The sequence below is a fragment of the Barbus barbus genome (assembly GCF_936440315.1).
Source record: "Barbus barbus genome assembly, chromosome: 27".
Classification (NCBI taxonomy): Eukaryota; Metazoa; Chordata; class Actinopteri; order Cypriniformes; family Cyprinidae; genus Barbus; species Barbus barbus.
This window is the reverse complement of record NC_136755.1, coordinates 8,580,771-8,599,759: the sequence shown is the minus strand read 5'-3', so window position 1 is coordinate 8,599,759 and position 18,989 is coordinate 8,580,771. Positions and strand designations below refer to the sequence as shown.

General features: G+C 35.5%; 1 protein-coding gene across 3 annotated transcripts in view; it reads left to right on the top strand.

The window, feature by feature from the left end:
• Nucleotides 1-683: 683 nt before the first annotated feature.
• adcy2b (adenylate cyclase 2b (brain)) overlaps nt 684-18,989 on the top strand; it is a gene marked incomplete at its 5' end in the record, with an annotated part of 81,952 nt that continues 63,646 nt past the window's right edge. For 2 of the 3 annotated variants that reach the window (XM_079380934.1, XM_079380932.1), the window contains 2 exons: nt 862-1,212; nt 17,418-17,615. In XM_079380934.1, the coding sequence (XP_079237060.1) occupies nt 862-1,212; nt 17,418-17,615 (549 nt within the window). Of the gene's footprint in view, nt 1,213-17,417; nt 17,616-18,989 lie in introns of all 3 variants that reach the window. The other variant, XM_079380933.1, reaches the window with a different exon arrangement.

Below are 18,989 nucleotides of genomic sequence, written 5' to 3'. Positions count from 1 at the left end.
TTTGGAGTTTGTTTTCCCTTCATAATAAAAAACTTAATAAAAAAACTGCATGTTGTGTTTACTTGTGTTATCTTTGATTAATATTTAAATTTGTTTGATGATCTGAAACATTAAAGTGTGAAAAACATGCAAAAAAATAAAAAATCAGGAAGGGGGCCAACACTTTTTCACTCCAAGTTCAAGTTCAAGTTGAGCTTTATTGTCCACTGTATATATATACATATATATATATATAATAGGCTATATATAATTTATGTAATTATCTAAAGAAGTTTATATTATTATATTATTTATAATGTTTAGATGTAGATTTGCTTATATTAACCTTATTTCTTTTCATTTGTTTTTTTATTTAGTTATTTATTTAATTTTTTATTTTTTCCACTCAAGGAATTCCACCCTTCAAATATCTGAAGAATCAGGGTTGATACTTCAGTGAAGCATAACCATGCGAAAGTCTCCTGAGCTATGAAAGAGCAACATCTGAGCGACACATTTTCGTCTGGGTGTCTAATCAGTCATCTCTGATTAACTCATATCATTGAACCTGCCACGTGCTGCATAGCAGACATTATACTGCGCCTGCTGGATCTCCGTCAAGCCCACCACTCCCTTTCCTCTCTCCTCCCTTTTCCTCTTCTCTTCCCTTCACATTCTTTAGAAGACTTTCTCTTCCTCTCTCTGACATAGACTCTACAAAGTCAGTAGTACTAAGAGCTCACGCTCTGTCAAACAAACACACACTCTCTCTCTCTCTCTCGCTCTCTCTCTCCGTCTCTCTCTCCTCCTCCTCCTCTCACACGCGCTCTCGTGTGTGTTTCAGTCGCTCTCCGCTGCTCAGTTCATCATGTTGGCTGGAGAATGCTGCGTGCGGCAGCGCTCTCTCTCCTGCCCTGGTGTGGGACACATCTGTCCCACCCGCCGCAGCTGAGTACTCTTACGGAGGAGGACGAGCCGGAACGGCAGCAGCAGGAGGAAGAGGACGAAGACGAAGGCTCCGGGGTCCAGACGGACCCCATGTTCCAACAGACGGCGTACCTGCTGGAGGGTCCGGAGGACATGGTAGCGTCGTCCGGGAGGCTGAAGTCTCCAGACTGGGTATACGAGTCCTACTACCGTATGAGCCAGCAGCATCCACTCATCGTGTTCCTGTTGCTCATCGTCATGGGAGCATGTCTAGCTCTGCTCGCCGTGTTTTTTGCCACCGGACTGGTGAGACTCTGTTCTTTATCCACCTACTCTTCTGTACTTTTCTGTCTTGCATTGGACCACAGTGCTTCTCAGGTGGTTCTCAACTGGTTTTGCTTCAGGACTTTGCATTGGACATCAAGTTGGGACTTGTGCCCAAAACTGAATTTCCGTGGTGTCTAACGCTTTTATTTTACCTTGCTTAGTTTTGTCCATGGTTTTCAGGATGATGGCATGTTGTGTAAGCTGCTTATATTGGCATCTGTTAAATTTGTCTGGCTTCTACCAAGTTAGAGATGAATGTGTGCTGAAATACCGTAGAGTTTGATTGGTCACACAGGCTTTGATGTCAGTAGGGAAAAAATTTGGCAAACACTTTCTCCTCCCTCTTAAAAGTTGATAAGCAACCCCATCAGAAAAGACATACCAGTTGGGAACCACTCATCATATTTCACCCCAAAATTGACATTAACATCATGTTGTTATGAACTTGTATGATTTTCATTTTTCTGTGAAACACAAAAAGAGAAATTGTGAAGAACGTTCTGGTCGCTCTTTTTCTTTTAATTACAATAAGTAGTGACTGAGGCTTTCAAGCTTAAAAAAAGGCAAAACCATCGTAATACTGTTCCTAGTTTGTTGTAGTCATACGATAATTTTTTGCAAGTAACAGACCAACATATAAGCCATTCACAAAACCGATCTGAATGATTAATTCATAAATTAGACTTACACAGTTCACAAATTCAATTTTATGTCACTAAACAGATTGTAGGTGCACTTCCGGTGTGTTCCTCAAACAAAGCTGTCATGACTTCAGTAGACTTGGCATATAAGTCATAAAAACCACTTGTAAAACACTTTTATGTGAGTTTTGAAGCTTGAAGGCTTCAGTTCACATCCATTGTGATGTAAAAAGAATGAAAAGTCATAGACATGAGGGCGATTTTTGGGTAAGCTATACCTTTAAAATGTTTTTGTTTTGTTCCTATTTTGGAAGGCCATTCATTTTCCTCTCTCATCCCACAGTTGTGGTTGTGGTAGCGCTGCAGAAATGGGGGTTTTAGTCTGCGAGAGAGTGTTTTTACTCGTGTGTGTGGATTGCAGCACTCTCTCTGTGTCTACGCGTGTATGTTTTTTTCTCTTCGTGGCAGATTGTGTGAATCTCTCTGGTGAGAGCCGTTTCTGAGAGCGCCACTTCTGCAACCCTCATTTTCACCTGCTGTTTCACTCGTTCTCTCTCTGACTCTCTTTCTCTCTCACCAGATGCTCTGTTGTCTGTGTTTATGTGTAATGGGTTTGTAGATTATTGCAGTCGGTGCGCTTGGACTGCACTGTAAACCCTAAGGTTGCCTCAATGTAATGAAGTATTCTCTGTGTGTAATCTAATGTGGAGAACTTGAACCAGTTCATTTAAGTTAACTAGTTGCGAGAAGACTATGGTAATTGATCTCTATTGATTCTAAACTATTCACACGATGCTCCCCATTAGAAGTTTGCAAAACTATATATTTCAAAACCAACTGGTCTGTGGGTTACCTGAACAACTAGTCAATTTGCAGGACCTACATAGCTGAGATTTTTTCTGGTTCACCTGACTCTAATCAGATGCATTTCTTATCATATTTGCACTTCAGTTCAAAAGTATAAGGTCAAGGCTATTGGTGCTGACATCCAAAGATCATTAACAAAAATTGACCACACTTTCCACAAAGATATTAAGACGTATAACTATTTTTGAGACAATGATAAGAAATGTTTCTTGAGTCAAGTCACCTTTATTTATATAGTGCTTTTAACAATACAGACTGGGTGAAGGCAGCTTTACAGCATTAAATAGGAAGATAGTGTGTAGTAATGCAAAAGTATCTGTGTAAACAAGTTTACGATATCGCTGGAAATGAAGTGTCCCCAACTAAGCAAGGCAGAGGCTACAGCGACAAGGAACCAAAACTCCAACGGTGACAGAAATGGAGAAAAAAACCCGGAGAAACTATGCTCAGTCGGGGGGCCAGTTCTCCATTGGCCAGATGAAACCAGCATGGCGTGGTTTAATTACAGGCTGCAGCAAAGTCAGATTGTGCAGAGGACTTGTCTGGTTCCCATGGTCTTGTGTCGATAGCCGTCTAGGTGACATGGTCTTCATTGGGGATTTGTCTTTGGAGCTCATCTAGTTGTCCTGATCTCAGCTGAGATTCAGGACTGTAGAGGTAATCTCTAGGTGCTGATCCACCATCTGGTCTGGATACGGACTGGATCTGGTGGCTACGGTGACCTTGGAATAAGAAAGAAACAGACAAATATTAGCGTAGATGCCATTCTTCTTATGATGTAACAAGTATATTGGGTGTTATGGGAAGTGTTCCCGGTTCCGCTTGACCTAATTAATGCAGCCTAGTAATCCTTTACAGCTTTGAAAAATAGAAATGTGTTAGTGTGTTATGTGTAAACCAGGTTAAAGAGATGGGTCTTTAATCTAGATTTAAATTGACAGAGTGTGTCTGCCTCCCATACAGTATTAGGTAGATTATTCCAGAGTTTGGGCACTAAATAGGAAAAGGATCTGCTGCCCACAGTTGATTTTGATATTCTAGGTATTATCAAATGGCCAGAGTTTTGAGATCGCAGCGGACGTGGAGGACTATAATGTGATAAGAGCTCACTCAAGCACTGAAGTGCTAAACCATTTAGGGCTTTATAAGTAATAAGCAAGATTTCAAAATGTATACGATGTTTAATAGGGAGCCAGTGCAGTGTTGACAGAATCAGGCTAATGTGGTCATACTTCCTGGTTCTAGTAAGAACTAGCTGCTGCATTTTGAACTAACTGGAGTTTGTTTATTAAGCATGCAGAGCAACCACCCAATAAAGCATTACAATAATCTAACCTTGAGGTCATGAATGCATGAATTAACTTTTCTGCATTTGCCATTGAGAGCATAGGTCATAATTTAGATATATATGTTTGAGATGGATAAATGTGGTTTTACAAATGCTAGAAACCTGGCTTTCGAATGAAAGATTGCTATCAAATAGCTCACCTAAGTTTCTAACTGCTGATAAAGAATTGACAGAGTGTTAGACAGTGTTCTAGGTCATTACATGCAGAGGTTTTTGGCCCAATAATCAGCATCTCTGTTTTCATGAGACACTAAATACTGGAGTATTGATGCTGAAAATTAAGTTTTGCATCAGAAATAAATTACATTTTAAAATATATTACAATAGAAAACCGTTATTTTAAATTGTAATTTGTCTTGCTGTTTTTTTTGTTGTTGATCAAATTAAATGTACCATTGGTGAGCACAAAAAATAAAATAAAAAACAAACAAAATAATTCTTACTGACCTCAAACTTTTGTACATAAAAATGGGAAAAGGATGAAACACAGGGGTTTGTTTGTTCGTTTATTTTCTTCTTAACGCCATTCCAGCATCTATGGCTATATTCATGGCGAGAACCAGTTAATCCAAGTTAACCTTAACCCTAATTTATCTTATACACAAGTCTGTTATACACACAAGTTGGGGGAGGGACAAATAAGAATCTTCAATTCACCTAACCTGCATGTCTTTGGGCCGTGGGGGGAAACCAGAGTACCCAGAGTAAATCCACAATGACACAGGGAGAACATGCAAACTTCACACAGAGAGGCATTCGGTCTGAAACACAGGGGTCTCAAAATATTTGATCTATACAATTATCTATTACATTATGATCAAATAATCACCCGTTTTTAAGGGAATTGATAGCTCAGTCCATCACAGAGTTTTTGGAGGGCTGAGATCAAAAGTGCAGACTGAAGCCCCCCATCGGCTTAAACCCAGAACATTGTCAGCATGCTAATTAAAGCATCGCCACCAAAACAGTACAAATCTCGCTTATCAATTAGTCAGCCGTTTGTGACCATCCCTAGACCCCATTCTTTCAGACGGTAACATTTACTGCCCAGCGCACAGGGACTTGCATCCTTCATTTGCACATTGAGCTTTGCAACATTGAGCTTTTGTGTGTGCATGGTGACACTGCTTCCATCATGCATCTGTGGTTTGACCGCAGGTATGTTGTTTTGAAGCACTGAGGCTCTTATCTTGGAAACAGCAATCTGTTTTACACAGGCTGGCTAATGGGGCCGGAAAATGTCACGAAACACAAACTTTGCTTTATCGTTGTTTCTCCGTCCATCGTGCCTTTTTGTTTCAGTTCAGGGCAGGAAGTTCTACCTTCTCCTCTTTGAAGGCTTATCTTGTTTTTTCACAGCAAATCTGTCTAAAGACTGTGTTGCTGCTGCACTGTCCTGAGAAATTAAAGATTGATGGAGTGCTGGTGGAGTCGTGCGATAACGGCTGAAAACAAGAACAAAAGTTCACTCGATTGGAAAGCCACATTAATCAGGTGCAAGCGACAGAGCACTGGTTAATTAAAGGAGCTTTTCCTTTTTTAAGCAAAGAAAAGAAAAGAAAAGTTATGTAGTGAAGTAAAAAGTACAGTATTATACTTTGGAATGTATTGACGAAAAAGTATCCCAAAATAAAGATAAAGTACTTAATATAGTAACAAAGTAAAAATACATTTATTGACTTTATTGATTTTAGATTTATATTTGTGCAATTTTTGAAGAAAATGTGATTGATGCTTATTTGTGCAAGAGCAGTGTTGCTATACATTTACTAAGGTGTTCCCAGTTATTTATATATGTATTTATTTTGACAGTTTTATGATCCTCCAAAATGAAATTTGAGAAAATAAGCCACTCTCCTCAACAAGCCATATGGTTTGAGGACGCACTACTAGAACTGTGCTTCTGAAGTTGGAACTAAACCTTACTTTGATCCAATTGTTCACTTAAAAAGCATCTCCTAATTGGCTTATTCTTAGCTAAAAAGAATAATAACCCATCAGGCAATGATTTATGTGCTAAGTAACACATTTGATACCATCTTAATCAATGATAGTGAGGCAAAAATGGACACATTTTTCTCTCATCTTGATGATAAGCCTCTTACTAGCGAGATTTAATTTCTAATGGCTGCACTCCTTCCCATTCTAACCTCTTCAAATTACACTGAGAGCCAAATGTTGGAACAGACTATTTGGATATAAGCCACAGACCCACATCGTCTCGATGCTTCAGTTACAACAGCAAACACAAACAAGCTCATGAACACATTCCTGATCAACAAGCCATTTAGTTGGTACATAAAGAAAAACCTCCCATTCAGTTACAGCTCAAGATCATTTGTGTAGCTTGTCATTGGGAGTTTTCAAGAAGGATTTGGGTGAGATCAGGGAGGGGCAACATGTAATAAAGCTGACGCCAACACTGCAGAAATATGATAATGTGGAGTGGGATGAAGCGGACATGCAGGTTGATCAATTATATGAGTTATGGAGACGATAGCATCACACTGAGCTGATCTTACCAGCTCATGCGATCATTAAGATTCGCTTATAGTGCCTTTGATTGAATTCAGTCGCTGACACTCTCCACAGCATCTGTAAAAATGTGTTGGCCTCTGCTTGGCTGAATTAATTAGAAATGCAGTGCAAGATGAGCATGTCGTTTGTACTTGTGCGATGGTTTAATGCACACTTTTTTACAAACCAAATAGATTTTAAAGTGCTGCCGTATATCACAGACACCCTGTGCAGGAAAGTTGAAGAGACCGATTTAGAGGTTATTACATGAAACAGTGGTTTCTGACATCAGCAGAAAGTATTAGGACACTTAAGCCACACTTAAAAACGTATGAATTACATTGCATTAAGAACAAAACTTCATACCAAGTGGCATCTGCAACAAATTATGCTTTTCATTGACATTTCGGCTTTGCTTATAGGTCCTAGGGTCATTTTAAACCATATGCTGGTTCCTTAGTGCGTGATGACTAGAAAGTAGCTTTTAGACCATTTTCAAGGAATGTTTGAATATAATGCATCAAGCTAAGGAACGTATTTTCTTACACATTTATTAGATACAAGAGTATGCATCTAAATAATTTTCAAAAGCATATTTTTAAATATATTTTGAATACAATTTTGGAGCTTGTACCACATGACATTTTACAATCTAATCTAACCTATAGCTTTGTCATAATGTTGACTAAATGTCATAAAAAGGTCAAATTATCTGATTTTAAGAGGGTTATATTGACCTTGACAAACAACGAGGGTCTGTAAGAGTCCTGTCAATGGTACCTTTTTTGTTGTTGTTGTTAACTATTAAAAGTGCAAAAAAACTCTAACTTTTTTTTTTTTGAAAGAAATTATAATTTTTCCAAACTGCTTAGGATTTCTTAGTCAAGTATTTTTTTAATTAATTTTTAAAATTACAATTTTTAAGTAAATTTTTTGTTAATAAATTAAAACTATGCTGTATGTTTCTGTATTTATCTGTATTTTTGAAAAAAATAATAGATCCACACACAAAAAAAAACTGTCATGTAATTGATTTCTTTAAAAATAAAAGAAATAACAAAGCAGCTTTCATGAATTTTTAAAGGAATATTTCACCCAAAAATGAAAATGTACTCACCCTCAGGCCATCCGAGATGTAGATGAGTTTGTAAATTCGGAAAAATGTAGCATTACATCACTTGCTCATCAATGGATTCTCTGCAGTGAATGGGTGCCGTCAGAATGAGAGTCCAAACCGCTGATAAAAACATCACAATAATCGGTTACACAATCGGTTAGACAGTCTACTAATAATGACTGCTAGTTGACATGTAGTTGCAAAGTAACTTACTGTTAGTAGAATGACTAAAGTGGACAAAATAAAGTGTTACCCAATAATCCACAAGCAATCCACACCACTCCAGTCCATCAGTTCACATTTTGTGAAAAACAAATCCACCTTTGAGGTGTTTTTAACTTCACAACATTTCTTCTTGCTAATAATATTCCTTTCTTCTGTGAAAATTCATCTTGCATAAAAAGAAATATGCACAGATCAAGCACCATTTACAAGCAAAAGTGGAATGAAAACAGTTCTAAACAAATACCTCAGTGGATATTGATATGAAAGGACAACAGGAGATAGACTTTTTCACTGGAGGAAGCGTTATTTTGAATTATGCACTATGGGCTATACAGCAGTTTGAAGTTAAAACTTCTTAATGATGGATTTGTTTCTACCAAACACACATCTTTTCATTTCACAAGATGTTATTTGATGGACTGGAGTGGTGTGGATTACTTGTGAATTATTGTGATGTTTTTATCAGCTGTTTGGACTCTCATTCTGACGGCACCCATTCACTGCAGAGGATCCATTGGTGAGCAAGTGATGTAAAATGCTACATTTCCCCAAATCTATTCCCATGAAGAAACAAACTTGTCTACATCTTTCAGCAAATTTTCATTTTTTGGGAGAAACATGCTTGAAAGTGTGGCAGGTTTATCCAAATCTTTTGTTGCCACTTTAGCTTTCATTATTTTAAAACTGAGTGTAAATATGGATACAGAACTGATGAGCAAGTTGTAATAGATGATTGTGTGAGATAAGTGTCTGTCAGCACTTTGGAAGAATAATAAGAGTATGAAAAATGCATGACTCCGTACCTGTCAGACTTTGGTTCCCTGTGTCTTGTGTTTCCACGTGCTCCCTGTGTTTCCATGCCCATATTTGGTGTTCTTCCTGTTCCTGTCATTAGTCCCCAGCCCTGTGTTGTCAATTATCTAGTTTAGTCTCCCCTTCATAAGCCCTGTGTTTCCCTGCCTCTGTGTCCAGTCTGATCGTCATTTTATGTGTATCTGCATCTCCAGCGATTCCTAAGTTTGTTATTGTTATAACAATATTGTTAACATAAAAGTCTATGTTAGAAAGAAGTTCCTACATCTCCGCGTTTCCCTGCTCCAGTGTGTGGTGTGACAGTACCGTTCCAAAAACTATAAGTGCGCAGCAGTGGAATTATATACACACATTGCAAAAATGCAATACAAGAATCGATTTTCTTTTCTTTCTCCTTTATTTTTTGTACTGTAATTGTGAGATAATGAAAAATGTGGCTCTGTTTTGATAGTTAAAAATACATGATTGTGTGGGTATAGTGTAAGTTTGCAAATGAACAGGAAGTGCCTGTGGAAGGGATAGCGCTGTAACAAAGCACCCCAATGTGTGTGTCACCATGCCTTTGTGGCCCCTGCAAAATGGAGTTAAATGGATTTAAATGGGCTCAAATGCACAATCAGCTGGCTATATGAGCTCTGGCTCTTGATAGCGTGAAGAAAAGGGACTGATGGGAGCCAAGTCTGATTCATGCTGTGAGGGATGAAAGAGTGATGAGAGTAGGAGAACAGGGAGGAGAAGGGCTGATGGGAATGGGCCTAAAATGGGGATTTTAGGCTAATCATGTAGGCAGTGAATCTGCACTTTGATGTAGACATTTAATTATAATTGCCCTGGAAAGAGGAAGGGGAGTGTCAGACGAGTGCACACTAATGGTGTTTGCTAAGGCAAGCATTATTGCACATATGAAGTTTTAAACAAACCTTAATATAACCCTTGGTGCATAACTCACACTATTTATGCTGCAGACATGAATGATGCTAGACATGAAGGGCACCTTTAAGGTACTAATATGCAGCCTTTAGGGGTAAATAATGTACAAAAGTGTACCTTTTTTTATAAGGTACTGTCCCAGTGACAGCTTTTTTTTTTTTTTCTGAGAGTGTCCAGTTGACAAAGATGCTAAACAACAAATGCACATATAGTTTTATGAGTGTTTTTAAACTACACACACATTTGGCCCTGGGTTTGTTTAGAACATAAATAATTTAAAGAGAAGTAATTATTTTGTAGACTAACATTATCCTGTCTATATTGTTGTTTTGTTTTTGAAAATCTTACAACTTTCACATTTTGTTATAATTTGACAAAATTACAGCTTTATTGGAAATGATAAACAAAAATATTCTGTTAGCAAGTGCTATTTACCTTGATTTGTCTTGTTCTTCACACGTCACATATCTCCAGGATGTTCTTCACTGACACTGTTGTCTACTTGTGAAAGTGATATCCACACAAAAATGAAAATTCTGTCATCATTTACTAACCTTCCTGTCGCCCCAGATGTGTATTACTGTCTTCAAACTTTCTTCAGATGAACACGAATGAAGATTTTTAGACAAATAATCCACCTCTGTGAATCCATATAATGCAAGTGTATAGGACCTCAAAAGTCGACACTTCAAAAACAACACAAAGTGAACACAATGATAACTCGCGCAACCCCAGTAGATGAATAACTGTCTTCTAAAGCAAAACAATAAGTGTGTGTGAGAAAAATACTAATAATTTAAATGCACATATGAGAGTTCACTGGAAACAATGGTATAGAAGACATTGGTTCATCTGGGGTTGTATGGTTTACCATCGAGTTTGCTTTGCATGCTTTTTGAAGCATCAGCTTTGTGGCTCCTTTGTATGTGAACTTGCAGAGATGGATTATATTTCTAAAAACCTTTGCACTTATCTGAAGAAAGAAAATCATCTGGAATAGCATGATGGTGAGTAAATAATGAGACAATATTTGGGTGGAATATCCCTTTAAACAAGTACTTCACCAAAAATGTATTATGGGTAAATAAGTTCAACATGGTCAAAATGACACTCTGTTGTAATTCTTGAAAAATTTATGCAAATGAACAAAACAATTTTTTAGAACAAATTTTTTTTTAGTTTACCAGTTTTAAATGTATTAATGATTTATTCATGGATTTTCACATTTTTAGATAAAAATCGGTAACACTTTATTTCGACAGTCCACTTTAGACATTCTACTAACAGTAAGTAACTTTGCAACTACATGTCAACTAGCAGTCATTAGAGTATTAGTAGACTGTCTGTTTAGTATCTTCTAACACTTTAATTTTATGGGTCCACAACATACAATATACTAACTATCAGAAACTTTGCAAGTATACGTCAACTTATTCTACTAACCCTAAACCTAACCTAACAGTCCACTCTGAGAGTTAGTAGACATGTAGTTGCAATTTAATGAGAATTAGTTGACATGTAGTTGACATGTAGTTAAAAAGTTACTTATAGTTAGTAGCATGTCTAAAGTGGACTATCGAAATAAAGTGTAACCAAAAAATCTGTGTTTCTGACAAGGCAAACAATAAAATCTGCATGAAGTACATTTGAAAATTAAAAGTAATAATAACAAATCATGAATGTGTGACATTCATAAACACCAAACTCGGTACATATATTGTTCTAATCGAGTCGGACAACTTTCTAATTTACAGTCATTAGCTACGACCAACAGGATGTCGGCTATTTTTATTTTAATGTCAATTTTTGGGAATTTCAGGCTGCAAATTAATTCATACTCCTCCAAGCAGAAACAAGTAATTCACACTAAACTTTTTTCAACATGATGCCAAGATGCTGAAGATGCTAAATTGCGAACGGATTTAGGATATCTTGAACGGTGTTTTAATGGCAATTTATTAAAGTTAGAGTAAAAAATAGATATTTTTTTTTTATCTTTTAAGAGCAGCTTCCAAACACTTCATAAAAAATTACATACACAGAACAAGTCATTCTGAGGAAATGTGATTAATTCCATGAATTTACAATACACTATGAAGAGCAGAAAATTCAAAAACTATCAGACATCTGCTATAACTCTGCTTCTGTGTGTGGGGTGGGGGTGGGTGGCTGAGTGTGGGTTGAGGAGCTGGGTGAGAGAGAGAGACAGAGAGAGAGAGGGTCTGTTTAAACTTTTTATGCTTTAATAATGGTTTAAAAGTAACAGTAAAACAGTTCAGCTGACAGATGCAAACTAAGCTGCAATGCAGGTAAAAATATTTCACAAATGCTTAGATTAATAAAGTCGATAAAAAATGCTTATAAATCATTAAAGGTTTTGATAACACTTTATAATTAGGTCTCATTTGTTAACATTAGGGAATGCATTAATTAACAAACTAACAATGAAAAATATATTTTTTTACAGCATGTTAGTTCTTCATTGATAGTATGAACTTACAATGAACTAACAATGAACAAAATATTTTTAATGTTAGAAAAATAGTCATGTTCAAAAGATAAAACTTAAAATTTTAATAATATATTAACACATTTTGGAATTAATATTGATCAACATTAAATGGTATATAATTATTAATGATGTTAACTAACAACAGTTAAATAATGTTGTTTTTTAACATTGGTTAATTCACAAATAACATTAAGTATTAACAATATATTTTTACTTTATTTATTTGTGTTAGTAAAAATCATTCATGTTAGTTCATGGAAAAATAAATAATTAATGCTTATAAATCATTAAAAGCTTTGATAACTATAATAATGTCTCCTTTGTTAACATTAGTAAATGCATTAACTAACATGATGTTATGGTATGGTGGTTGTAGCAAGAAGCGCACGACGAGGAGTATTTTTATTTAACATCAACACACGTAACCATTTGCAAACTAACTTAACATTAAGATCAGACAAAAGACTGCTGGAGAACTGAGGACTTATAAAGGGATCGACCAAACAAGGAAACAAGATAATTAATTAAACACAGGTGATGAGAATGAACGATGATAAACTAATGACAGGAAACTAGAACAGGAAAAACCAAATAAGGGCAAAAGGGAAACTAAACAGAAACCAAACCGTGACACATGAACTACCAATGAAAAATATATTTTCACAGCATTTATTAATGTTTGTTCATGTTAGTTAACCAAAATGTTCGTTAATTCACAGTGCATTAACTAATGTTAACAGATACAACTTTAAATTTTAATAATGTTTAAGTTTTGAATATTAACTAACATTAATAAATACTATATACAGTTGCATGCGAAAGTTTGGGAACCCCTTGCAGAATCTGTGAAAATATGAATAACTTTAACAAAATAAGAGAGATCATACAAAATGCATGTTATACATTTTTGTGCTGCAAATAATAATTTGAAACTAATTTGATACTGACCTATGAAATCCTGTGGAATGACATCTGAATTTACATAATCTCATGGATGCAACAGTAAAACAGTTCAGCTCACAGACGAAGACTAAGATGAAATGCAGGCAAAACTATTTCACAAATGCTTATAGATCATTAAAATAATAATAAAAAAATGGTAATAGATCATAAAAAGTGTTGGCAATAATTTACAATAAGGTCTCTTTGGTTAACATTATTTAATGCATTAACTAACGTGAACTAACAATGAACAATTTATGTTTAGATCATTTGTAAAAAAAAATAATGTTAGTTAATACTAACATTAAAAATATTTTTTTTTTGTTAATCCACGTATATAAACTTTAAAATTTTAATAATGCATTACATTTTGGGCTTGACATTAATTAACATTAATAAATGTTATATAATCATTGTTCATGTTAACTAGTATAGTTCAGGAATATCAATTTTAACATTAGTTAATTCAAAACTAACAAACTAAGTATGAACAACATATTTTTACTGTATTTATTTTAGTTAGTAAACAATTGTTTATCTTAGTTCATGGTATTGTAACTGATGTACATTAACTAGAAAATTTAATGAATAATGTAGTAGTCAATTTTAAACATATTAACTAAGATTCATAAATGCTATAAAAAATACTGTTCATGATAACTTATATAATGTTAAAAACTAAAAACTTATTGAAAAGTGTTACAAAAGTTTTACAGTCATGGCAATATCGGCACCCTTGGTAAATATGATCAAAGAAGTGCTTTGTAAATATCGTAGTAATCTAGAAATGTTAAATTGATAATTAATAAAGAGTGAAAATGCAATTATTAAACAATATATATATATATATATATGCTCAAGAACAAAACATTTATAGCTGTATTTATAAAATGCTTACTAATGCCTATTAATGCTGGAACAACACTTTATAAAGGATGGATTGACTAATACTTAACTAATGATTCATAGTGTGCGGTTATTATAAAGTGTTACCATGTTAGTTAATCAAAATGTTCATGTTAATTCACAGTGCATTAACTATTGTTAATAGATAAAACTTTACATTTTAATAATGTTTATAAGTTTTGAATATTAACTAACATTAGTAAACGTTATATAAGTATTGTTCTTGTTAATTAATATAGTTAATGTTAGTAACTGAAACTTTATTGAAAGAGTTACAGAAGTTTTATGTATTGTTGTGTGTGTGTGTATGTTTCACAGTCTTGATGGTTTGGATTAACCCTTTCATTGCCGAATCCCTCAAATCCAAACTGCAAGAGGGTTACTGTAATGCGTGTGCTCACTGTGCACCGTTTTCCTGATGGCACAGGGGTGGCGGTTTCACTGGTGGCTTGGGCCCGTCATCGCTGCTTGCAGCTTTAATTTATTTATTTTTTATTATTGCAGAAAATAAGCAGAAAATGTGGCCAACAAAAGTTTATGATTCTTACATATTTTGTTCATCATGATGATCATTTATGAATGTTGAAGCTTAAATACAATCGTCAGAAGTAGAAATCCAAGCATAGGCTGTAAACAAAATATGCCAAAATACATGTCTTTTTTTTAAAACCTTTTCCCTGAAAGTTTGAGTTAGAATAATTTACAAGAGCACGGATATAAACACAATGAGGCCGTCAAAGCGAGTAGATAAGTTTACCTGTTCATGATGTTTACAGTCTCTGTAGTTGCATTTAGCCACTTGTTAGCAACTCAAGACAGGTAAAAGCTTTAAAAAATCACAGTTGGGGTGTTAGCAATGTATTTTATATGGTGGAATAAAACGTGAAAATAACTTGAGCTTGTGTTCACCACATACATTATTTCGGGCATTCAACCAAAATCCCATTCAAAAAACCAATTGGCTAAATTCCCTGCAGTGCTCTATTGACTTGAGCCTGTAACAATCACCCAGAACGTCTTAGCAACCATCTATCAACACTCTAGCTTTGTGACTGCAACTTTTTCACGATCGAGCATCACTTTCTTTCATTTTCAGTATCAAGTTATAATCAATGTTGAGTTATTTTTAGTGCATGAAAAAGGGGAGGAGGTGTGGGCACTTCTCTTTCTGTCTGTGGCTAATGGAAACAGAAAGGGTGTGTTCCCCAAGAGTTCATTGAGATTCGATCAGTGTGCCAGAGTTGCCTTGAATTTGTAGTACTCCCTGGGGTGTCTCCTCTAATGGCTGGTGAGTCATACTGTGGTACAGGCATTATATTACTGTGAGTTTGCCAGCTCAATGCTCTCTCATCATTCACAAAACACACACACACACACACACACAGTCATCTGAACCGATGGTGCAACACCACATTACCCATATCTACAGTACCCGTACAAGCCACACACACACACCTCAAATAAATAATTACTACCCGAATTGCGTGGTTGTAATCTGTGATATATATATTTTTTTAGAAAAGCTTTTATGACGGCCAGAGGATGAAGTCGTCTTTGCTCAAATCAAACCGTAATAAACCCTCCATGGCATATGTCATGAGTCATCTGCAATAAATCTGCATAGATAATGTAGCTATAATGTAGTTATAAAAAATCTCTCCTCTAACTGTACCCTCCTGCTGCAGCTCTGTCTATTTCTGTCTCCGTCTGCAGCAGATGAACAGTCTGTAAGTGTGTGACTGTAAGTCTAGACTGAGTCCCTCACACTCTTGCACAGTCAAACAGAGAATACCCCAACGGTGACGAGAGCTTCAGGTAGAAATAGACTTTATGAAATGTCACGGTTTGCCTCTTTAAAGTCAGCGTGAAACTAAATTGATCATATTTATTCAAAAATAAATCATATAATTCCAAATCAGTATTACTTCGTAACGTGAAATTGAAAAGAAGACATTTAAAAGAATGTGCTGATCGCTCCTTTCCATGCAGTCGCATTTATTACAGACTACTGTAGATATTAAAGCCTCCAAAACAACACAGAAGAACTATAAAAGTGGTCAGTAAGATTTTTCTGAAAGAAATTAATTCAGCAAGGATGCATTAAATCCATCAAAAGTGATTGTAAAGACACTTATAATGTTACAAAAGATTATTATTTCAAATAAATGATATTATTTTGAACTTTCTATTCATCAAAAATCCTGATTTCCACTAAAATATTAAGCAGCACAACTGTTTTCAACATTGATAATAATAGGAAATGTTTCTTGAGCAGCAAATCAGCATATGAGAATGATTTCTGAAGAATCATGTGAGACTGAAGTTATGCTGAAAATTCAGCTTTGTATCACAGGAATAAATTATATTAAAAATATATTACAATAGAAGACAGTTAATTTAAATTGTAATAATATTTCACAATATTACTGTTTTTACTGGGGTTTTGACCAAATTAAATGCAGCATTGGTGAGAACATTAAAAAGTAAAAACAGATTACTTTAATAAACATTACTGACGCCAAATTTTTGAACAGTAGTGTACATATAGTCAAATACAAAGCACAAAAAAGTACATTAAATAAAACAGTCAATCTTAAATTTTAATAATATTTTACAATATTAATGTTTTTACTGCATTCAGACCAAATTAAATGCAGCATTGGTGAGAGCATAAAAAAAAAAAAAACATTAACCGACCAACCCCAAATTTTTGAACAGTTATGTACATATTTTCAAATACAAGACAGTTATTTTAAATTGTAATAATATTTCACAATATTACTGTTTTTACTGCATTTTTTTTAATCAAATAAATACATGCTTGGTGAGCGGGTGAGACTTCTTTCAAAAACATTAAAAAATATTTAAGTGACCACAAATATTTATTTTCAATGAATCAGTTTATCCGGTTCACATTTTTCATTGCATATCCTGTTTCACTCAAATATGCCACATTATGGAAGTGAAATGGGTTGCAAATGTTGATTTTAATGTACATTAATTGATTTGATTACATTTTATAAGCACAAACCCAATATAACACTACCGCACTAACAGTTTGAGTGTTTTTCTAATGTTAATTGTCCATATTAATAATTCAACAGTAAAAACACAACTGTCACAGTTTGACAGAATACATTATGCTAATGGAAAAGTTTGGGACATAATAGACTGAACTCTGGTTCAGAGTCTGAGGTTAGGGTCAGAGTTTCGTCATTTTGTCATTCAGTTCTTCTTTGTATTTAATCCAGCTCTAAATGTGCAAGCGAATATGCCTTGTCTGTTCTTTTCAACCGTATCTCAATAGACAGTTATCTTCTTCATCTGCTTGTGAATGAGCCGTGAACTGTCATTATGTTTCCACAGACCATGGAGGAACACATGGCCTTCATCATGACTGTGCCCACAACTCTGGCCATTTTTCTCGCCATCTTCATCCTCGTCTGCATTGAGTCAATCTTCAAAAAGCTTCTCCGCCTCTTCTCCCTGCTTATCTGGGGCTGTCTGGTTGCCATGGGTTACCTCTTCATGTTCTTCGGTGGGATCATCTGTCCTTGGGACCAGGTGAGACTTGAGTGACAGCACTTTCATCGCTCTCCATTTCTGCGCAATTGTTCTTCAGTGACTGCCTTCGACCTCTACGGCTATCACTTTTTAATGTACTTTTTTATCAGACCAAAGTGCTCAGAACTAAATATTCGGCATGCGTAAAACACAACTTTCGTCAGTGCAATTTATATATATAGATGTGCAAGTAAATTACTCGGATGGAAAGCACTAGCAGACGCAATGAAAGCGCTGCACAATCATGCAGATATTCCCTAACGCGGTGTCATTTTCCTCCAGTCATTTGCACAGTAATTCATGAATTTTAGTGTGTGAGCTGTTCTGCGCACTGAATCATTCATTAGTTCATTGAACTCCGCTTAACACATGATTCTGGCTAATGACTGTGACACAGTCTCAACATAAATGCATGTCTTAGAGTAATTATGACAATTGGCGCTATTTCTGTCTGCCTCTGCATCCATAAAACGAATCAGGTATTAAACCGATTTGCTTGGCTTGTTCACGCATTTTGTTTTTTCTTCTTCCCGCTCTGTGAGGAGGAGGTGCAATCAGCCCAGCCACCACTCAGCAAGATGGCGAAAACATCTGAGCTTTGGTCGTCTTTTATAAACAGCTCTTGAGTTATGATATTACGCTGGCTGTAGGAGGAGAGATCGGCTGTTCCGTGCACGAGTAAATGTAGCTCGCCCGTGAGTCATCTAGGCTGTTTGTTCGACATGACTTAATAACTTAATAACTCGGATGGGCTCAGTGATCTGGAAATGATGAGATATGCATATACGACACAAATTGGCTCTGGATCAAAGGGCGGCAACATTACTAGGAACTGCTTCAGTAAAAGCTATATGGCACCTGCATGACATCTATTTTAAACAATTAGCCATAAATATGCCTATGCCACTATTCTGGAGATGTTTCTCGTCAGAAGTGAGCTTATTAATGCCATATTAATGAGTGGCCCAAAGTTAGAGTTGCATTATTTGAATGTGCTCCTCTATATAATTGGGGGTTTTTTTTGGGGGGGGGTCAATTTTGTTTTCTTTTCTTTGCCTTTGTTTTCTTTTTTTCCTGATTTGCTTTGCTTTTGTTTTTTGTTTTTGTTTTGTCTAGTTTTTGTTTTCTTTGCTTTCTGTGCTTTTGATTTTTGTTTTTTGATTTTGTTTGTTTTTCTGTCCTGTTTTTCTTTGCTTTTATTTTATTTTTTATTTTTGCTCTGTTTCTTTGCTTTGTGTTGTTTTTGAGTTTTGCTTTTGTTTGTTTTTTGCTTTGCTTTTGTTTTTTGCTCTGTTTTGCTTTGCGTTGTGTTTCAATGCTTTTTTGTGTGTGTGTGTGTGGGGGGGGGGTTGCTGTTTTGATTCATGTTGTTTC